The sequence below is a fragment of the Lontra canadensis genome, unplaced genomic scaffold (assembly GCF_010015895.1).
Source record: "Lontra canadensis isolate GAN:19392208 unplaced genomic scaffold, GSC_riverotter_1.0 scaffold94, whole genome shotgun sequence".
Classification (NCBI taxonomy): Eukaryota; Metazoa; Chordata; class Mammalia; order Carnivora; family Mustelidae; genus Lontra; species Lontra canadensis.
This window is the reverse complement of record NW_022631088.1, coordinates 926,979-949,617: the sequence shown is the minus strand read 5'-3', so window position 1 is coordinate 949,617 and position 22,639 is coordinate 926,979. Positions and strand designations below refer to the sequence as shown.

Genomic DNA, 22,639 nt, shown 5'->3' with positions numbered 1-22,639 from the left:
CATTCTTGGTGTTGCTGTCTTCTAGGAGCAGGAAGAAGGGAACCAGCCCTTCCCCTCGCTCGGACTTTCCAGTTAATTTTTTCCAGGAAGAAACCACTAGACTGGTGGGCTGGGGCCAAGGTCATGGCTCCGGTACTTTGTTCCAGCCCTGAGCCCCAATCCAGCCTTCTGGGTTACCCTTTCCATTCAACACCGGCAAGACCCAGCAGAACTGATTTTCTCTAAATATTCCCACCGTAGCCCTTCTGTAAGCAAGCTTACATCTTTTTAGTTTTCATCTTCCAAAACATTGAAATACCTTATTTCTTCTTGTCTCCCCTCTTCTTGCTCTTGGTGCACCAGTATTTCTTTAATTTCTTTGTATTTTAGAGGCATCTGGGGGGAGAGGAAGGAGAGAAACCCGTGCCCCACTTTCAGTGTTTCATTGGAATCACAACGAAGTTTCTCAGAGTTTTTACAAGGTGTTTGCAGGGCGAGTGATTATTGCCATGTGTTGATCCTTTCCCACGTGGTCTCCAAACCCCATCAGGCATTTGTCGTGCATGGGAATAAGCCTCTTTGTGTTGATGGAGTGGAATTCAGGGTCCTCCATTCGCATTTACTAGTCTTCCTTTTAGTTCTGCCTCATTGGTGCTTTACCTCGCTATTCGATGGGAAGTATCCTCCCCATGAACTTTAGTAAGTGTCATGGACTTCTCCAGCGGAAGTGTTGTACAAGCCACAGAGCCAACTCACAGCGGACACTTTTTCTTGGGACCATGTGTCTTGCAAAGCAGCAATTTCAAACACCAGCTGCAGGAAGCCACCGTCACAGCTGATGGCCTTGACGTCAGTTTTATTTGTACGTGTGGGAGAATCGCCCCATGAGACAGAATCCTTGCTCTGCCAAGACTGTGGCAATTATCTTGGTCAACTTGTGTTTGTAAATAACCCAAGTCCCTGGGTTTCCTCTTTGGGTTGGAACATGGTGGGGTTGAGTTTGAAGAAGACATGAATGACGTTCCTTGGAACCCCCGGGGCAGCGTGGATCTTTCGAGAGTGGGCAGCTGACCCCATTGCAGGAAGGCTGACGGTGATGTGGCTGAATTTGTGTCGCTTTGAAAGCTGGCTCAGGTTCGATCCAGAGCCAGTACTGGACTTAGCTCCCTGTGGACCAGGAGAGCCACAGCAGAGTCCTGTGAAAGCTGGATACGTTCCTATATCCCTGGATATATATAAAGCTGGATATATTCCTATATTCCTATAGGAATCTGAGGGACACTCTGGAAAGGCTAATTGAGGCACTCCAGACCCCTAATTAGAGGTTCTAGATCCTGGCTGTGCGTGGGACTCACATGGGCGTTCTGTAAATACTGATGCCCACGTGCCTCCCCAGTCCGCAGACCAACCGAATGAGAAATGGGGGGGTGAGACCCACCATCACAGTTGCTAAAGCTCCTGAAGGGAGGAGGGACAGGGCGCAAATTACTGCTATGTACATTTTTTTTTTTATCCCGTTGTTGCTACATAAGCAAAAAACTCATTTAAAATTTGCATTATTTTGAGCTAATTTGGATTTAGGGGAAGTGAAAATAATTCACGGCACAGTCATTTTGACACACGCTTTTGCAGCTGTTGTGGTGGGGCAGACATTTCTCTCTCTCAAGAAAGAGAACGAAGGGGTGGCTCTTTGAATGGGGATTCCAGAACATTCAGGGCAAACTCCTCGGGGATTTCACTCTTCTGGAGCTGTGGTGGCAGAAATAGTGGGCAGGGCTGGGCACTGGCCAGATGTGACTTCCCTGATGTCTCGTGTCTCTCTTGGTGTGCGCAGGGCCTGTGGCTGTCATCAGTGGTGAGGAGGACTCAGCCAGCCCGCTGCACCACATCAACCATGGCATCACCACGCCCTCCTCGTTGGACGCCGGGCCGGACACGGTGGTCATCGGCATGACCCGTATCCCGGTCATTGAGAATCCCCAGTACTTCCGTCAGGGACACAACTGCCACAAGCCAGACACGTGTGAGTACTGGAGTAGAGCGTTGTCCCTTCCGGGGGAGGGCAGGGGAGGGTGGCATGGCAGTAGACCACATAACTGGGGTTCTGGAACCTTCTGAAGTGACCTACCACCTGCTAACCTCCCACTCTCTTAAGAGACCCTCCCTGTTTGTCTCAGAACTTGAAAAATAGCCTGAGCAAAGGGTCTCCACTGGCGCAGAGTCCCCTGGGCAGAGAGGGTTCAGGGCAGGGAGCAGCCTGGATGCAGGAGGCCCAGCCCCATGTGGAGATGTACTCCCAGTATGGCAGGGGACACAGACAAGGCTGGTCTTCTCTATGGACTTGGCATCTGCATTTAGGCAATGTAACCCGACTCTGTCCAGATAATAGGCCCTGAGGTCACCAGACCCTCCACGCAAACCTCCAGGAGAAGGGAAGGGATGAAGGGTGGGGAGTCCCATTGGAATGGAAACATCTCTCTAGCTGCCCCTCCAGTGCCCCAAAGCGTGCACTTTCTGAGAACCCCCTCATGGCCCCACTGCCAGGACGCCTCACCTCCCTCTGCAGACGTCTCCCTCAGATCACAGGATTTAGGGCCCTAGTTTCCTCCTCGCTTCTCGCCTGCTGTTAGTTCCAGTCCCTGTCCTTGGGTTTCTGCGGAGCTCCACTCGGGCCTCTCCTGGCTCCCAGGGCCTCTCCTCATTTCCGGAGCCTCCGTGGCTTGGACCTTCCATTCAGCAGGTGGTCCCAGCTTCCGTGTAAGCCTAGAAGCCCCAGTGCCCGCCCTCCCCTGCTCCTGCCCTCAAGAGGTGGTCAGCTAGTTCAGGAGAGAGTACGGAGGCCCCTGGAGACTGAGAAGGGAAGGGCAAGGCGAAGGCCTCCTTTTACAGACAGTAAAACTGAGATACTGGGAGGCTGTGAGTTCCTCTTCCCTCTTCCCTGTCCCCTGGCTTCTGCCATTGGTTCTCTTCTCTCTGGCGCTCCAGGGTCTCGGCTGAGGAAGAAGCACCCTGGGTCTTTCTCTTGCACTGGCTGAGCGCTCTGTACTCGGGCCACACCATAGCTCTCAGAACTCTCGCCGCTCCCGCTGGTCCATCTCACAGCCGAGGGGGCATTCGGCTCTCACACCGACCTTTGCTTCTGTTTTTCTGGTTCTGATTTTTAGTGAAAGGATTGCCACAGTGGGAGGGACGGGGCTTGAGTCACAATCATGTGCCTCCCCGCCTTGGGTGTCCTTCAGAATTGGTCTCAGTGTTTATTGGACACCCCTCTGTCGAAATAGTGGGGAGCTTAGTGCTCAGAACAGTTCAGCTCTGGCTAAAGGCCTTGCCTCAGGTCAGGTTCACCTTGGATGGACGAGGGTGTGGCTGGCAGGAAAGCTTTTCTGTGACGGTAGCATGGGGTCTGGGCTTGGTCTAGAGCTGGTGATGTCGAGTTTCTGTAACGACACTGGCATTGGAACAGAGAGCGAGACATTGCTCCATTGAACGTGTAATCGATTCTCGTTATTCACAGTAGTTACATTCCAATAAAGTCACCACAAATGCTGAATTAGGGGATGCTGAGCCATTGCTCCTAGGGGACATACAGGGTTAGGCTCCTGTGAATGTCTGGTCACATTGTTATCAGTGAGTCAATACATAACCTGTTTCATGTGTGCGTCTGTTGGAAGATGCCTTATTTAATAGATATTGTTGGTTCATTAACATCGAACTCAGGGTCAGCGGCATGATGACTCAGGCCTGAACAAAGCTTATCTAACTCACAGATCTTCTTGAACACACCTGTTTGCTCCGTAAGGTCCACCCACCCCAGCCTTCTTGCTCGCAGGAATGCTAGGTGGCCCTTCAGCACTATGTTGGGGCCATCTTAAACAGTGAAATTACCCACAAATGGCACAACTACTCAAGAAATGGCCCCAAACAGACGACAAAATGAGCACTGGTTATGAGAGCAGAAATAAGAAGGCAGAGCATCCCATGGGAACGTGTCTGTCAGGTGACTCCCATTTCTCCCCACTCCTTTCACGTTTATCAGGGGCCATAATTGCCGGGAATCCTGGTTTGGGGGTTATGCGTAAGTTTTAGCGAGGAGGCGAATCTGTAAATCCAGAATCGGTGAATAATTAGGATGGGCGATATACCCTTTAGGGGAAGTTCTGAGCTCCTGGTGTATTGTCTCTGGGTGTCTGTGCTCGCGTGAGTTCCTGATACCAGCTTCTCCGTGGCTATGAATGGGAGTGAGTCTTGCACATGGGAAGAAAGGTTCCTCTGGGCCATCAGAGTAAGTGTGAGCCCTGGAGAGAGACGTGGGATCTGAGTGTCTCTTAATGTCAGGATCCCCTCCCTAGGCAAGGAGTTCCCGCCCTACAAAACCGTGCAGAGAAAAAGCCTTCCTTCCTAATCCCTGGGTTTGTGATTCGAAGTGGACGTTTGAAGGAGCCAGGCAGTGCTTGCGCGTGAACAAGAAGGGGTCAGTGGAGACAGGGGGGAAGTGGGTTTGTTGGTGAGGACCCGCCGGCACGAGGGAGCAAACAGTACCTCACCCGAGGGGAATCACAAGCGACTCCAGCTTGTTAAAACCCTCCGATATTAGGGAAAGTGTCCTTTTCAGGGAAGCAGGACATTTTGTCTGGTCAGTAGATAGCTGATGGCTCCTGATTATTTCCTGAAAACATCTATGGCAACAGCGGTGCACAGCAGCCTTGTCCCTGGGTCTGGCCAGCCCTGCCTCTGAGTCCCTGGCTGATGTGCTGGCCCCATGCCTCAGCTGAGACGTGCCAGCTAATCGGCTGCCTGTCTGATTACACAGGCTTCCTCGGCTGAGAGAACCAAGTGACTCTGAGACACAGTGAGTGTGATGAGACACTATCATAAATAATTAAAGCCACAGGCACTGGGGCAGATAAGTAAGCGGAGAGCACTTGTGACTGCAGGCAAGTCTGGGCTCGCGCCTTTGGGGAGAGGGCGAGAAACAGGGGATTCGGGGAGAAGCGCTCATACTATAGGCCTCCTGGGGACTCACGCGTCTGATTCCCTTCTGCATCCCTTGTGAAAATGTGCAGTGTGGGAAGCAATGGCAGGGACGTCGTGCCACCTGACTTGAGACAGCATTTCCGCGAGTCTCCCCGCGATGGACGGAGCACGAAAGCACTTTGCTTTCTTAAGCATGTGTTCCTCATAAATGGTGGGACCTTTCTGACCGCAGTGATCAGGCTGCCTCTCCTTTCCCCCTGTCTGCTTTCCATCTGGTCCGTAGCGTTTCTCAGAGCATGTCAGGCCTGCAGGGATGTCTGGAGAGCCCCTCGTTTCGTCCCTTATCAGAAGGCTTGAAAAAGCTCCCAGTCGGGAATAGGTATGGAATCTCGTGCCGAACGAGGCCCCCTCGTTGTTTACTGAAAGCCCACTGGTTCTCAAAAACGTCAGGAAATGGATCCAGGCCTCCTGGTCACCCAGCCGATTTGGGGGAGGTCCTACAGAATGAGACACCACAGGCCTGGCCTGGAGGGGTCCGTGGGGAGAAGTCGGAGGTGTTTTTGTAGCAACATGGGGCTTTGGTTACCTTGGTCACCCTTGTGACAGCCCTCGGCCGGTCTCTGGCTGCCGTCTGAGGAGTCAGGCTCTGGCTCTGGCTCTTTCCCGCAGGCCAGCTGGAAGGTGCTTTGGCTCTGCTTCCTGCCCAGAGTTCCCTGTTCATTCCCTTTCCCAAACCCATTCTCAAAAGACCTTTTGCCTCTTGGTTGAGAGAGCAGAGGCCATTTGGGGAGTCAACCTGTGTCCTCCCTCCCTCTCTTCCTCTGTCCCCTGGTCAGGGCACCTGCCTAATTCACACATTGTCACCTTCCCAGAGCTAGCCCTCCCCCTCTCCCCCATCCCTCTGATCTCTTCCTCTCCCTTTGGGCCGGTGCCCAGGGACCTCTCCCCGCCCTGGCCAGCCCTGCCTTCGTCTCTCTCACCCTGCAGAGAGCGCCTGCTTGCTCTCCTTGCCTTCACCCCCAAACCTCTTTAGGGTCCTTGTCCTGCAGCTCCATGTCTCTCTCTGCTTCCCCAGGAACCATGACTTCACCAGCCTTGATCTCTTTGCAAATCCGTTCACACTCCCCTCAGTCCCCATCGTCAGCATCCAAGCCTCTCTCGCTGAGCTGATTTTCCTCCTTTTCATCTGTTCAGTACATATTTATTGAGGGTTTGTGGGAAGCCTTCCTTCAGGCTTTGGAAACAATGGAGAACAAGGGCACTCACGGTCCCTACCCTCAAGGACTTGCTGCCAACGGTAGCTGATCTCCAAGATGCAAACGGCACCCCCCCTTCCCTGGAGACCGCTCACGGAGCCTAGGTTTGTCCCCCTCCACCTTTCTGCCCGTGATTTCCCCAGCCTCTACCCCTGGCGGCTTCTTTCTAGAATGTTGATCCCACACCAACTGCTGCTCTTGAGTCATTCCTGCTTGAAAGGCCCTGTCTCCCCTCTTGGCTAGGCCCCCACACCCCTTTCTTCCTCTCTGCCCCTAGTCATTGTTTAGCGCCTGGCTCATTCCCAACCTCTTCCTAGGCCCAGGCTGTGGCAAAGTGACCCTTTTCCCCCGGGAACCCCTGGCATAGAGTAAATGTCGCAAATGACTTTGAATCAAACCTTAGGTCATCCTGTCACTTCTCAAGAACGTGTATTCTGCTTTGCAAACTTGACTTTGAATATATTCCAAGAAGTAGCTCTCACATGTCACAGTTCTTCTGTTCCCTGTGGACGATACAGCCTGGGACTAGGGGCCAAGGACATGCAGCTAGCGCCGTGTGTCGGATGACACGTGGCGAGTGTATCTTTGTGGCGCGGGCTTTCTAGAGAAGGCACGGACAGAGGGCACGGTTGCTGGTCTGCCTCAGCAGCCTCTTCCGGACCCAGCATGAGGCTGGCATCATGCATCTTTTGTTCAGGGGACCTCGCACCCCCACCCTGAGGAAGGGGCTGCTGTTCCCATTCTACAGATAGAAGGCTGAGGCTCAGTGAAGCTTACACATGGAAAGTTGCCACTCACCCCCCTCCCACCTCTGTCACCTGTTGTCACCATCTCCCATTGGTGTGGTGCATTCGTTACCACTGATGACATATTCTAGCCAACTGAAGTCCGTGGTTCACAGTAGGGCTTGCTCTTGGGGTCGTGTAGTCGGTGTCTCCGCCATCACAGTATCGCGCAGAACTGTCTCAGTGGCCTTCCAGACCCTCTGCGGCCCACCTGGTCCTCTCCCCTTCGCATCCCCTCAAGGCCACTGGTCTCTTATTGTCTCTTACAGCCGGGCCTTTCCCGGGTGTCTTATGGTTGGAATCCTTTTCCGATCGGCTTCTTTCACTTGGTAACGGGCATTTGGGGTTCTTCCATGTGTTTTCATGGCTTGACAGCTTTATTGCTTCTTCCCACAGTGTGTCGCTCTGTCGTATGGGTGTCCTGCAGCCACTTAGCTGTTCTCCCATTGGAGGATGGCGTGAGCTTCCTGGGGCCGCTGGGACAAAGTACCCCAAAGTGGGGGGCTTCAAACAATAGAAATGTATTGTCTTACAGTTCAAGAGCCTAGAAGTCTAGAGTAAGGAGTTGGCAGGGGTCACAGTGCCTTCGAAACCTGGAGGGGAGCCCTTCCTCACCCTTATTTAGCCTCTGGTGGCATTTCCAGTGTCCCTTGTCACCACACCACTCCAGTCCTCTTTCCTCCGTCCGCACGTGCACACCTGGCCTTTTGGTTTAACAACCCCCCACCCCCGTTCCAATATGACCTCAACTTGACTTGACTTATTATTACATGTATATTGACTCTATTTCCAAATAAGGTCACATTCTAAGGTACTGGGGATTAGAACTTCAACAGGTCTCTCTTTGGAGGCACACACTCAACCCATCTCTGTTGCTTCCTCTTTTGGACAATGATGAGTAAATCTCTGATAAACTCACTCCCGATAGTGAGCCTACTTCCCCTCTCACTTGTCACTGGTCAGAAGCCCGTCAACCATGTTCACTGCAAAACCAGCCCCTCGGTTGACTGACAGGAGTGTTTACCATGACATCAACCCCAGCACCGGTCGCCGTCACCTTTCCAGCCTCTATTCCCTTTCTGTTTTGGTTTCTCTGAAGCCTTGTGAATGCCTTCTCTTTCCCTATGGGTCACTGTCAAGCCAGCTCTACACTTCCAGGCCTCCTGCACTGGTTCCACTTTTGGTTGGTTGGTTGGTTTTTGGTCTGTTTATCAGATTTTTCTTTTTCATTTTAATTTAAATGCAATTAATTGGGGCGTCTGGGTGGCTCAGTAGGTTAAAGGTTCTGCCTTTGGCTCAGGTCATGATCCCAGGGTCCTGGGATCGAGCCCCGCATCGTGCTCTCTGCTCAGCGGGGAGCCTGCTTCCCGCCCCCTCTCTGTCTGCCTCTCTGCCTACTTGTGATCTCTGTCAAATAAATGAATAAAATCTTAAATAAATGCAATTAATTAACATATAGTATGTTAGTTTCAGAGGTAGACGTCAGTGATTCATCAGTCCTTCTGTAACACCCCGTGCTCATGACCTCACGTGCCCTCTTCAGTGTCCATCCCCCAGTTACCCCATCCCCCACCCCCCTCACTTCAGCAACCCTCAGTTTGTTTCTTAGGATTAAGAGTCTCTTATGGTTTGTCTCCCTCTCTGATTAGATCTTGTTTTATTTTTCCCTGTCTTCCCCTGTGATCCTCTGTTTTGTTTCTTAAATTTGATGTATGAATGAGATCATGAGATAATTGTCTTTCTCTGATTGATTGATTTTGCTTGGTATAATACCCTCTAGTTCTAGCCATATCGTTGCAAATGGTTTCTTTTTTGATGGCTGCATAATAATCCATTATATATATGTACCACATCTTCTTTATCCATTTATCTGTTGATGGACATCTGGGCTCTTTCCACAATTTGGATACTGTGGACATTGCTTCTATAAATTTTGGGGTGCACATGCCCCTTTGGATCACTGCATTTATATCTTTGATGTAAATACCCAGTAGTGTGATTGCTGGGTCGCAGGGTAGTTCTATTTTCAACTTTTTGAGGAACCTCCATACTGTTCCATAGTGGCTGCACCAGCTTGCATTCCCACCAACAGTGTAGGAGGGCTCCCCTTTCTCTGCATCCTCACCAACATCTGTCATTTCCTGATTTGTTAATTTTAGCTGTTTTGACTGGTGTAGGGTGGTATCTCATCGTGGTTTTGATTTTTATTTCCCTGGTGCCGAGTGATGTGGAGCATTTTTTCTAGTCTGTTGGCCATCTGGATGTCTTCTTGCAGAAATGTCTGTTCATGTCTTCTGCACATTTCTTTTTCTTTTTTTTTTTTTAGATTTTATTTATTTATTTGACAAATAGAGATCACAAGTAGGCAGAGAGGCAGGCAGAGAGAGAGGAGGAAACAGGCTCCCTGCTGAGTGGAGAGCCTGATTTGGGGCCCGATCCCAGGACCCTGGGAACATGACCTTAGCTGAAGGCAGAGGCTTTAACTGACTGAGCCATGCAGGCGCCCCTGCAAATTTCTTGATTGGATTATTTGTTCCTTGGGTGCTGAGTTTGATAAGTTCTTTACAGATTTTGGATACTAGCCCTTTATCTGGTATGTCATTTACAAATATCTTCTCCCATTCTGTTGGTTGTCTTTGGTTCTGTTGACTGCTTCCTTTGCTGTGCAGAAACTTTTTACCTTGATAAAGTCCCAAGAGTTCATTTTTGCCTTTGTTTCCCTTGCATTTGGACACATGTCTTGCAAGAAGTGGTTGCGTTTTCCACGCAACTCTCTGTAGATTTGAACCGTAGGTGTGTATTTAACTTTCAGCCCCTCTTGGCTGGTCACGTCTTCATGCTGCTTCCCCGGATTTGTCCCACATCTTCCTGTGCTGATCTGGCAGCTCTGTCTTGGGATCTTCTTCGTAGCACCTTGGTCTCAGGAGGTGGTCTCACTCATCTCTCTTGGTTCCCTCTGACTCTCTTTTTCCCTTTGTTCCTGGCCAGTCAGCACTCATTCACTGATTTCTCACAACATGGCAGACACTCAGCAATGGGCCCTGGCGTGGAGTGGAGGACCCTGCCCCCTTCCTGACTCCTCTCTGGCCACATGGCTGCTGTTTGGGGGTCCCAGCCTCATTGTCTTTCCCCGGGGCAACTGCCTGATGCATTCCCGTTCCATACCAGGCTACAAGACACGGATCGCCAAAGCCGGAGCCACTGGGGCTGTGGCCTATGCCCCGGCCACTGGAACCTGTGGTTCCTTCAGCAGAAGGGAACGAGCGGCTTGCCGCCTCCTCCTCTTCTGGGCTGGTGGGCCATGGAGCTTGCCTTTTCTGGAAGAGTTGCTGCTGAAGCTGGTTTCCCAGCTATGGTGGGGAACCCGAAGCCCGTGTGTGTAATGCAGTATTAATAGCTTGTCAGCATGATAGAGATTTCTGTCACCTTCTGTACTAACAAACATCGTTTAGTGCTGGGTAATGATGGGTGTTTATTCCCAGCCACTTAGCTCCGTGTAATGGACTTGCGGATGAAATATGGAAAATGGGCTCCTTTGTCTGGGAGGGGAGGCTGGGACCCCTCCTGCCACGAGGAGCAGAAACGGCAGCGGCAGCAGCTGCTCCTCTAGACAGAGGCTCTCTAGATTTTTCTGTAGCGGAAGTTCTGATGGACTTGCCTGATGGAAGGAGGGGGATCTGGTTCCAGGGCTGGGCTGGGAGCTCCGCCCCTGGGAGTGCAGTGGAGAAGCTGAAGCTGGCATACAAGGGACTGCCCTTTGCTCCTGGTGGCTGACTGAGGGGGCAGGCTGGGCTACCTGTGACACGGCGGGGGCAGGGCTTCCGTGGCCTCTCCTCCTTTATTCTGCTGAATGGTCGCCGTGAGCTGACTGTAGGTCCACCTGTAGATCAGATCCTGTTGAAGATAATATTGACGTTTGCCTTCACCTTTTTCATCGATGCATTGTCCCCACGCCTTGCTTGCCAGGCAGTCTTTTGTAGAACTTTTTCTTTATTTAAAGATGCATTTATTTATTTTAGAGAGAGAGCGCGCAGACATTAGGAGGAGGGGCACAGGGAGGAGAGAGAGAATCTCAAGCAGACTCTGTGCCGAGCAGGGAGCCCAATGTGGTGCTTGATCCCGAGACCCTGCCATCGAGCTGAAACCAAGAGTCGGACACTTAACTGTGCCACCCGGTCACCCCTCACAGAACATTTTAAGTGAGTGTAAGTTAGGATTGTTTCCCTCTGGTTCCTCTTCAGTCCTATTTTCAGACACAATTAGAATAAGCAGTGGACCTGTGAGGATCCTGCAGTGCTACTGTGGGGAGCCCAATACTACTATTGGTCCCTATTGGTATCCTACTGTGCAGGAGAGGATGGCTCAGGCACATTCCCACTTAACTTTCTTTCTAGAAAGAGCTGGAATGTGCTGGAGTAGGCTATCTTGGGAGTCAAGGCCATGAAGTCCTGGGCCCACAGACTTGTGCTCAGGGTTTCAGCCCCTAGAGTGTAACCTCTGTTGTTCACCGACTCCCAAGACCCCCAGATGTGGGCATCATGTAAGCGTAGCATCTTGTCTTGGTTCTCCTCTGTCCCAGGAAGAGAAAAAAAGAAAAATCAAATGACACCATTTACCCTAAATTATCTAAATATGCTCAACCTTCCCGAGCACCCACTTTGGAGCTGTAACCAGACTCATCTCTCTCTCCCCGAGCCAAGACGACCTGCCCTCCTGTTGAATATCATGACCTCATCTGTTCTGTGCTCCCGCGGCATAATCACATACTCAAAGTTAGTAGCTGCATGCAGTCATGCTAATTAAGTAATTAGGTATAATTGTGCTCACTGTAAATACACAGTAATTGGCTCAAAAAAAGTACTTGGGGGATAAGCATGTGCTTCAAGGTGGAGGAGGTGAAGAACGAGAAGCCCCCCAGCCTGGGGTCGCATCACGGCAACGTGGGCCCGCGGGGAGGTTGCACCCCACGGTGGAGAGCGAGGGGGTTGGGGGGTAGCACCTTTGCTTCCTGCTCTGGGCCCTACGAGCAGAAGGACTGCTCGTCCCCTTGGTATGTCCTCAGACTTGTCCTCAGGGAGTGGGAGGACTCACTCCTTTCTGGAGATCCTCCCCAGCTCAAGCCTTCGAAGACATACCTTTCTCTCTTCTCCTCCAGCTGGATTCTGGCATCCCGTCCACTATGAGATTTTTCCAGGTGATAATTCAGAGCCAGCCGAGAAATACACACCGGGGTCGGAGAGGACCCCAAAGTCGGGCTTTATGGCCGGACCGGAGGAGACGGCTGGCACTTAAAGCCAAAATGGGCTTCTCGGTGCCTCCGCCAGTGCTTGGACTCGGGGGCACACATGGGCGGAGAACCTGCAGAACAGATGTTCATCCAGCTGCGGGGAGGAGGGCCAGGGTCGGCCTCACCTTTTGCAAGTCAGGGAGCTCAGCCGGCCTCTGGAAAACTGCGCAGGCGGGGAGAATCTCCCTTTTCCGTGTCAGCCCTGCTCTGAGGAGAAGTAGGATGGCAGGCGATGGGCCCTGCTCATCTCACCCATCAGATCCCTCTCAGAGGGAGGAGCCAGGGACACAGGTTGAGGGAAGGGCTGGGCTTACCTCCTGTGTCTCCAAGGAGATAAAAACCCCTCTTTTATGGGCAGAGGCTAAAAGGCAGGAAGAGAGAAAAAAGAATCTCCCTCCCATCCTTAGGGTGAGCAGGGGGCTCTGTCATTCGTGGTGGTCCCTATTGGTATTCTCTTTCCAGAAGCCCTTTTCCAGGAGAAAATGGTCATCATCTCCATTTCCTCTGAATGAACATATGAGTCATAATCCTGATGGGAGGTTGCCAAAGAGGCCGGAGGTTCTCGTTCCCATTGTGCTGTATTCTTAATGGTCCAGAACTAAAAACCTGAGGGCTACCCATCTCTTAGCCAGAATCCCAGAGTCCAAATGCCCTTCCAGCTTCTCCCCAGCTGCCTTGAGTGCTGTGTGCTCTGAGGGACGTGAATAGGCATTTCTCAGACACAATGTTCCGTGGTCAAGGAAGTTCAGGAAAACATGGATTAAGTCAGTGGCTTGCCGTGGGAGTCTGAGAGCCTTCAAGGATAAAGGTCATTGCAACTTTGCAAGAGGGGCCTCGGCGCTGCCAATTTCCCGGATTTATTGAGCCTCTGAACCTGATTCTTGAGGTGTACCTGTTTTAGCATCTTTGCGGACACAGCTGTTCAGTGGGTCACATTCTGGGCTGAGGGTTTGGGGTTCTGTGTTTGCCTCCCCAGCAGATGTGGTAAGTCATCTGACAGAGTGCCCAGATGGGCCTGAACCCGTCTGGCATGTGCACTGTTACATTTCTTCCCAAGCCTCTGGGAGGGACAGGAAGTGGCTGCGTTCCATGGGAATGCCCAGAGTTGGGGTGGTGGCATTCTTCGGGATTTCTGGCAGGGAGCTAAGTGCCCTTCATTCAGATGGATCAGGGGGTCTTTGTCTGTTGTTCTCTGCCTAGAAGCTCTTGCAGGTGCTTCTAACACTTCCTAAACCCCCAGATCCGGAGATGCTGGTCATGGCCAAATTTTCACTGCATTCCTGCTTCCTGCATTTCACTGTTTCCAAGCAGATTTGCCACTTAGGCTCGAAATCTCAGGGAGCCGTTCCTAAGGGGAAAGGCACAAAGATACAGGACGCTGCCTCCCAAGCCACTGTTTCCAAACCATTGTGTGGTGCGTCAGAGCACCTCTTTATTCCAGCAAGGGTATTCAGTTCTCTTGGCGTGGTGCGGGCCAGGGCGAGGTCTCCACCGGCCAAGGGAGGGAATGGAACCCTTGGTTGTAGGGCGTTCTTTTTCATTAGAAAAGGAAGGAAGTAAAAGGAGTGTGTGTGTGTGTGTGTGTGTGTGTTGGGGGAAGGCTGGTCGTAGACCTCCGTCCCAGCCTACCAGCTCCGTCCCGGTGTAACCGTGGGCAGGGCGTCTGTCCTCTCTACACTTGAGATGAGGAAACACGAGCCCCTTAGCTGACAGTCCGTGAGACACAGCGGCACGAGAATTTGGAAGCACCCTGTCAGCCTGCCTCAGTGACACGTACATGATCATGCTTCCCTTGACAACAGTATTTTTACAACTGTTGTTCTACTCCCCGATTCAAATCTGGTGTTGGGGGAAACCAGCTTGGTGGTGTCAGAAATAGAGGTTTTCGAAGCCTGGTGGTATTTCTCAGGAGACAAGAATCCTTTCCTCGTATGACTTCTTCTCCCCACCTCTAAGGGGGAGGATTTTATCACCCGGCTCCGCAGCCCCAGAGATGCTCTCCGGAGTTGGGGCTGTGATATGTTGGTTGTCAGGAAGTCATGGGTATAGTTGGGCAATGGGCTCAGGCCAATTTCCTTTTGGGTTAATGGACCCAAAAGCCATGAGCCCATGCAGGGATAGCAGAATCATTTGTGGTGGGGTTCTTGGGTTCTGTTGGTTTTGATTCCTTGTTTTTACCCTTCTTTTTGCCAGCAGGCATGATTTTGTTGAAGCTGCAGGGCCCATAAGCCTCCCTGCTTTCCTGTATTCCTGTCCAAGTGCCTCACACTGGGTGACTTCTGCATCTGTGCCCTTACGGTACCCTTTGCGGTTAGGGCTTCAGTGCCCATCTGCTCAAGTGACTTTTTTTGCTTGTTCTTTTTTTGTTTGTTTGTTTTGTTTTTGTTTTGTTTAAGCATTTATTTATTTGAGAAAGCAAGAGAGAGGGAGAGAGAGAGGGGATGAGTGGGGAGGGAGGGGCAGAAGGAGAGGAAGAAGCACATTCCCCGCTGAGCAGGGAGCCCCATGCGGGACTCAATCCCAGGACCCCGAGATCATGACCTGAGCTGAAGGTAGACGCTTAATCCACTGAGCCACCCAGGTGCCCCTTTGCTTATTCTTATACATGAGCATACAACCCCTTCACTCTTTCTCAGCAAACATACACGAGTCCTCCAGACACAGACGTCCACGTCTGTGGGTCTTGTCATATTTGCACACGTAGCTCGTGTTGTGGACACTGACTGCATCAGTTAAGATCCTTCTGGCTCTGCGTTCTAAGCCATCGTGAGCCAGTGGCTTCCACAAGAAGGAAGCGGAGCATCACGTAACCCCGGTAAAGAGCTGGGGAGGCGCCTGGTGCGTGAGGACTTCAGCTCGGCTCTTCCCGGATTCTCTTGCTTCTGTCTCTCTGTGTTCTGCTTTACCACCAGACTGGCCCCCCTCATGATTACAGAATGTTGGCCAGAGTGTCAGCCATCACCTCTGAGGCACATGGACCAAGGACAGCACAGACTTGTCTCTTCTTGTGTGTCGACTGAAAAGGAGAAAACCTTTTCCGGAAGCCCCCAGCAGTCTTTCCCTCCTGTCTTGTTGGCCAGAATGATGCCATCTTCCTAAAGCAGTCACCCACAAAGAGAGTGGGATCCCCACTGTAACTTCGGCTCATCCAGATTGTCCTCTGGGCTTGGGGATGGAGCTCCCTTTCTCACACTGAGCTGCGGGGCTGCCGGGAAGGGAGCGGAGAGATCCCTCCATGGAATCAGGGCTCTGTCAGCGGGGAAGAAACAGGAAGTGGCTGTTAGAAATGACAGTGGCTGCCCCTGGAATTCCCCTCCGAGGTGAAAACAGGCTCCCCCCACCACTTGGCCTTGCAAGTGGCTCATGGCTCGCTCTTCGAAGGGTGAGCAGAGGCCTCTTGGGGTGGAGGCGGTAGGAGGAGTCTGGGAACACCCATCCCGGGTCAGTTCTCCCCCTCGTGTTTCTCCTTTTAGGGAGAGCAAGCTGGGTCATTTGTGGTGGTCGCCAGTGCTATTCTGGTCTGGACCACGGGCCTGCTAATTTTCAAGGCTATGCTTACATGCCCGAGCAAAGAAACATTCCTTCAGGCGGCTGGAGCTGGATACTGTGATCTCAGCCGAGCAAGCCGTGTGAGTTCCTGGGAGCTGCTGTTGGATCCTTTGGGAGCAGAGTTTCTGGAGAGTAGGTGGGAGCAGGGGGGTGGTGAAGAGAGAGCAAGGGGAGGGGTAGTGAGGAGAAGAGCAGTAACATCCCCTTGATACTTGTCCATGCCTGTTCCCAGCCAGGCTTGGAACTTTAAGTACACTAAAACCATAATAAAACCTTTCATAGCTCAGTGCTTACTTACTCTTGGGCCCTGAAGACAGTTTAGATACAACAGATTGTTTCCTTTTTTTTAAAGCAAACTGTATGAGGACGGCACTGTTGCTTTCCCCCATTTCGCAGATAAGGAAGCTGGGGCACAGGACAGGATCAGATATCCGTTGCAGGCTCTTAGCTGGGAAATGACAAAGCCAAGATGGGACCCAGCCCGCCACCCCCACTTCCCCTCATAAGGTCTTTCTACACGAAACCTGCCTGGCTTGTAAGGGTTGTGAATCCCGCTTGACAGATTAGGAAACTGAGGCTCGGGGAAGCTCACACTGCCCGTTTGAGTCAGAGCCAGGATGCATACCGAGGGGGTTCAGGCACACAGCCTTGTGCCCTGGCCCCGGGCTTCTGCCACTCATCATCTAGCTGACCTCCGCCCACCTGCACCCTGTCTTCTGGAAGACTCAGGACGGTCTTGCGAATTTTTAGACAGATGCCCCCTTGGGTGGCCCATGGGGCCCTCCATGGAGTCAGCAGAATGCAGTCCCTTTCTGGCCCTCCTGGGGAGGAGATAAAGATAAATCCTCTGTATTCAGTCCCCTCCTCATTCCTACCCCAAGAGGCCATCCGGAGCCCCAGAGGTCTGGAAGGAGGGCCTCTCAGAGTGGGCTCCAGCTAGCCGTGGACACCAGAGGTGACACAAGGGCTCCACAGAAGGAGGACCAAAGGACTCGGAGCCACGTCGGCCTCTTTCTGGTCCAGGCCTCCTCTCCTCCTGTCCCTGAAGGCTGTGTAGCTTAATTTGTCCCCCAGATTGTGGCCAGCCGGGCCTCTTACCACGCACTGTGTCAGCTCCCATCCCCAGACCTAGAATTCTTGGTGATGCAGCAACTCTTTGCTTCGGATTTTGCTGAGTTGGGAGGCCCTCATGCCACCGGTAATGAAGAAGTGTTGGGACTAAGCTCCTAATGGCTCATTGATTGGTTGAATTATGCTCAGTGTAATTCTGAAAATAGATTTTAAATATGTGCTTGGGGATTTGTGGGGATTTGTTACTTCAGAGCCTTAACTCAGACGTGGCTGGTTTGACCAAGACGTCAACGCGGGCAGCCCGTGCTGGCGCCATGCTGTTCACTGCGGCGAGACCCCCTTATCCTCCCCCTCGCCCCGGAGCCAGGAAGCTTGCCAGAGGGGAGTGCTGGCGGGTGTTGAAAGGCCCCCCTTCCCCTTCATAGACACCCCTGAGGAGGGGGCTTGAGAAGGTCATCTTGGTTGACCCAACCATTGCAGATGCCTCCATATTCTTAGAGCGGATGGAGACCTGGATTCTCTCTTATACTTCCTCTGCAGAATGTTGCCCTCTTTCTAATTCCAAGTTTTCACAAAGGGAAGCCTTCACAAAGACTCAGTGTCTCATAGTCTGGCATAGTCTGGCATCATCTAGTCTACCCGACACCCTTGACTTCCAGGTCTAAGGAGGGTATGACATGAAGGGTTTGGTGATGGGCTTCTCTGTATTATCTGCTTCTTTTTGTTACTGCCAAGTTAATCTGCAGATAGTAGAAAAATGCAGCAGATAAGAGAGAGACCTCCCAACACACCTGCAATTACCATCCTTGCCTACTACTTTCCCTCTAGCCTATCAAGGACCTAAAACACCTTCCATTGCTGGGGAGGGGTCTGCCAGAAACCCATGACTGAGGTCATGGCTGAGCCTCCATGGGGTACAGTAAGACTGTCTTTCTGAGGGGAAATAGGTCAGCGGTCTTTTTTCCAGAGCTTCTAATGCTACTCTTCCATCTTGACCTCTTTCTGAAAGACTGTGTTTCCTTTATACCCTTCCCTGGGGTCATTTATACCCAGCCTGTCATTAGAAAAAAAAAAAAACAGTATCCTCAGGGAAGGGAGGAAGTAAAAACAAAACCTGGAAGAAAAGAAAAAAATTATCCTCTGCTCTAATAAAGAAATTACTGGCGTTCTACATTATGAACTGTATTAATTTTTAATGGCTGAGAAAGGAGTTGATTTATAATGCATCCTTCTCAGCTGCAGTGCCTGTCCCCAGCTAATAAATAAATGACAGGTCTCTTGTATTAAAAGTATCCGTCATTTTACATTGTTGGAATGTAAATGGCGGAGGCGTTGAGTGAGAGGCTCCTGGGAGCTGGTGAGCTCTGCCGTGCCCAGTTGACGAGGGAGCTGGCCGTAGACGTTGGCCTCGCTCTCAGACTGGACGGAAGCTCATTTCTCCTGCTTGGTCTCCGCAAAGTGACCCAAATAGCTCCAGCATTTGTGGTCCAGGGGAGAGTGCGTAATGCTATGCTTCAGCACAGTTCTGATGGAAACTGAAATTCCTAGTCCTTTGGCAGCCCAGCCCGTGGCTTCTCCCCGCATGTCTTGACCAGGAACCCCAGTATAACATGTTCGTAGTGGATCCTCTGTTGACGCTGATGTATGACTTACAACTCTGGTTTGCTTCTCTGGGCCTCTTAAGTAGAAAAAAAAAATAATAATAAAATAAAGCTTGCTGTTTGTCTCAGGTTCCAAGGTACTGTATACTCCCGGTAAATATTTTGGAGAAAAATCTAGACAAACGCAAAGAAGAAAGTAAGACTTGCCCCACGCACTGCACCCAGCCACGGATGCTGTGAGGGCGTCGGTGCCCTGCTTTCCTGTCTTTTTTTTTCCTTGCAGAGATATGCACACAAACAAATAACACACGTAGACATGTCTGCACCAACACATACGCTTGTATTCTGCAGCACGAGATCACAGTTGGCATATGGTTTTGTCGTCTGAGTTTGTCATTTAGCAATATGTCACAGACCTCTATTCCATCTCATTGAAAATTGTGCGGCTGTCCTGAGTGGCTTAGGGGTGTGTGGCCTGGGCTGTTTTCACAGGGGTGGGTGTAGCGCCGGCCATCAGTCCATCAAGAAGCCCTCCTTTGTTCTCTATCACAGTGCCAACTCCAGAGTAAATACAACGCGGGAGAAAAATGAGGACAAAAGATGGGTTTTGCACAGAGCTCATAATTATGGAACAAGTACTCGCTGCGAAATGGATGCAAGGAGGCTGAGAGAGGAACAGAGTGGCATCGTCCCTGTGGGAGGGAGTCCACGCTCCAGCTGGGGAGAGAGGCCCCTCCCGGTTCCTGGTGAGCCAGGCAGAGAGCGGGTCCCAGGGACGCTGTGGCTCAGGCTCAGGTGGCCGGGTGTGCATAGCAGGCACTGGCTCGTTTTAAGTAGGGGGGCAGAGGCTTGGACGAAGGCGGATAGAGGATGGAGGGTTTAACCTCTCTGTAAAACTAGGGGCTACTGAGGCAGGCGGAGATGGAAGCAAGGACCTTCCAGGCCGTAGTGACAGGAGCTGGAAGCAGAGACAGGCTTTGGAGGGGCAGAGATGGGGCGTTCTGGGGGACTGAAGGACAGCCCCTGGGGTGGAGGGAGCAGATCCTGTGTGTGTATTACATAGTCTAGGTGACTGAAGCGACAGTGATGAATTTATTCACGGAATTTGCATTTAAATAGTTCCAGTCTTTATTTACCACGCTAGGCATTGTTATCAGTTTCTCAGAAACAGGTAATGACTGGAGAAGTAAAGGCGCTATTGACATTATAATAAAAAAGGTAAAACAAAGTGGGTGATTCCCTTTGAATGGAGGGGCAGTTTCAAGCAGACAGGGAGAGACCCCTGTTCCAGAAAGTGCACAAGAAAATGAGCCAGATTCAGCGGTCACTGCCAGCAGGTTCAACAACTTCTGACTTATTTCTGTTGTCTTCGTAGGCTTAGAAAAATGGAAGTTTGCCTGGATCTTGAGACTAGCATTTCTGTCCTTCCACAGATGAATTTATTTCTTGATTTGTTGTGTGCATTTCTAAACATAGACCAATGCCTTTCCCTCCTGAAAAAAAAAGGCAAGTCTCTGAAGTCCTCTGAAGAGGAATAAGAGGCCGTGTTCCTGGAGAGGTGTGCAGGGCAGAACCCCAGAAGCTTTCATTCCGGAGGCTTTGGACAGTGGCTGTCTGTCTGCCAGGGTGAAGAACGGCCACCCCAGGTGAGGTCCTGGCTGGCCCTGGTTTTAGAACCAGTCACTTGCGAGGGTAGCATGGTCCCCACATTTATTTTTGCCTTCAAATCTTGGACCCCAAGTTATTCCGGCACCAGGACTTAGCTGAAAGGCTTTCTGAAGAGTGTCAGCTTTCCTAATGGCATTGAAAAAGAGGCAGACTTGTGACCAGAAGTCTCTGGTTTCCATGTCCAGAGCGCACCTGCTCACAAAGGGAGTCCATTTCTACCCCTCAACTTCTCAGTGACTTCCCATGATTTACAGTTGACAAACAGCACCCTGGGGTTTTTCTTCCTTTCGTTGTGTCTGTGGAGGGCTGGCTGTTACAGCGTCACCCATGGGCGGCGCTTTCCCTGAGGCAACTCAGGGGCAAACCCTAGCTGATGGCCCCCTGGGCGGAGAGCCTGGGTGAGGGGAGGTTGGCATTCCACATCTCCCGAGACCTGTTTCAACTCTGGCCAAAAGGAAGATGTGTAGGTGATTTCTAAATGTCCTGCCACTGTACAGTTTGAGCTAGCCATGGTGGAACGTTAGAAGATCATGTTGTTAGGAGACAGTGGTTCTCGAAGTGTAGTCCCCAGACCAGCAACATCAGCAGCATCTGGAAACTTGTTAGAAACGCAAATTCTTGAGACGGCCCCTCCAGACCCACTGAGTCAGAAAGTCTGAGGGTGAGGCTCAGTGTTTTGTTTTAATAAGCCCTCCAGGTGCTTCTGATACACACCAAAGGACAGGACGCACTCTGCGACCTATCGGTAATTGTTCTCCGCGCCCCCACCCACGCCGAATCGGAAACAAATGTTTATTGAGCATCTACTAAGCTCTAGATACTCTGTTGGGTGCTGTGAGGACAACTGAGCACATAAATCGGTCATTTTGATGTGATTGCTCTGATACGAATCTAAAAAACACTTTTGGGGCAACGATAACATCAATCAGAGACCCTCCTGGGCAGCCCTCATCCTCGCCTCTCTGGGACTTCTCTGCTGTCCCTGGCTCCTCTCCATAGGGCATTTTGTTCAAGCCTGGGCTCAGAGTGTTTTGAGGGTGAGAAATGGGGTACGAGCAAGGTGTGGGGAGAGTCTGGGCATGGGGTTGGGATGTCGCTCGGCACGTGATTTGGGAATAAGGACGCGAGTGTAAAGATTCTTAGTTGAAGCTTGTGGGTACGCTCCCCGCATGTCCCTGTCCTAGCAGCCCCGCCAGAATGTCCATCCAGAGGTCTGTTGTCTTGTGGGGCCATAGATGACGTGGAGGGGGCGATGGGAGTCAGCTAGCTGAACGAGGAGTTCTGCAGGGAACGATGTGTGCATTCTCCTTGGTGGCCCGTGAGGCCAGAGGGCACGAGACGCTCAACTCAGGAGGCTTGAGCCCCGGAACCTGGATTTGCGGCTGCACCGTTTCACTAAGCCTCCATGTGTCCGTCACAAGGTGGGACTGATGGGAGGGCCTGCCTCCCCCCACCCCTAGGCTTTCTGTGTATTCAGTGAGGGAAGGTGTGCAAGGGACTCGGAACATCTGCCTGCATTTGGGAAGAAATCGCTCACTCCTGCTGCGCTGTTAGTACTGTTCTTCTAGTCTGCCTCAGTGGGACTGAAGAAGGAATTTTATTTATTTTATTTTGTTAAAAGATCTTATTTATTTGAGAGAGAGAGTGGAGAGAGAGAGAGAAAGCACATGAGCAGGGGGAGGGGAAGAGGGAGAAGCAGACTCCCCACTGAGCAGGGAGCCGGACCCAGGGCTCGATCCTGGGATGCTGGGATCATGACCTGCACAGAAGGTAGACACTCAACTGACTGAGCCAACCAGGTATCCCCGAAGAAGGAATCTGCTGTGTCAGGAAAGCACTTCTGACCTATGAGGTGATCTCGGGAGTATATACCTGGCCCCGCAGATGTGGTTTGATGTCATTTGCGAGTGACTTGTTGGTAGGAAACGTCTCCCCATGTGCAGCCAGCATCATGCTGATGTCATGCAGGGACCAGCTGCTGTGTATGCACCCAGGACCCATGTATCTCCAGGGCTGGCTTCTTCCCAGAGTTGAAACCAACCATGACCCAATCCCCAAGCCTCACCTCATTGCCAAGGTTGAGGAGCTGATGTTGCCAGAAAATACCAGATTACTAAGAACTGAATTATGATTTTCAGAGATTCTGAAAATAGACGAATACAGCAAATGCCGCTTAATATATTGAATTTAGATATATGTAACCTTTTCCTGTTCTATATGGAAATATACGCAATTTGTAAGTACTGAGAATTTTGAGTGGAGCCACATTCTAATTAGTTCCCAGCTAAACTTTCTTAAATTCCTCTCTATTTTGACTTTTAAAACAGATTTATTGGGGCCTGTGTGGCTCAGTCATTGAGCGTCTGCCTTTGGCTCAGGTCATGATCTCAGGGAACCTGGGATCGAGCCCTGGATCGGGCTCCATGTTCAGAGCCTGCTTCTCCCTCTCCCACTCCCCCTGCTTGTGTT

The 22,639-nt window shown here is 51.4% G+C and overlaps 1 protein-coding gene across 6 annotated transcripts in view; it reads left to right on the top strand.

Annotated features, from left to right (window-relative positions):
- Positions 1-22,639, top strand: part of NTRK3 (neurotrophic receptor tyrosine kinase 3) — a 367,285-nt gene that overhangs the window by 220,645 nt on the left and 124,001 nt on the right. For all 6 annotated transcript variants that reach the window (XM_032836989.1, XM_032836991.1, XM_032836990.1 and 3 more), the window contains one exon: positions 1,814-2,002. In XM_032836989.1, coding sequence (XP_032692880.1) covers positions 1,814-2,002 — 189 coding nt within the window. The remainder of the gene's footprint in view (positions 1-1,813; positions 2,003-22,639) is intronic.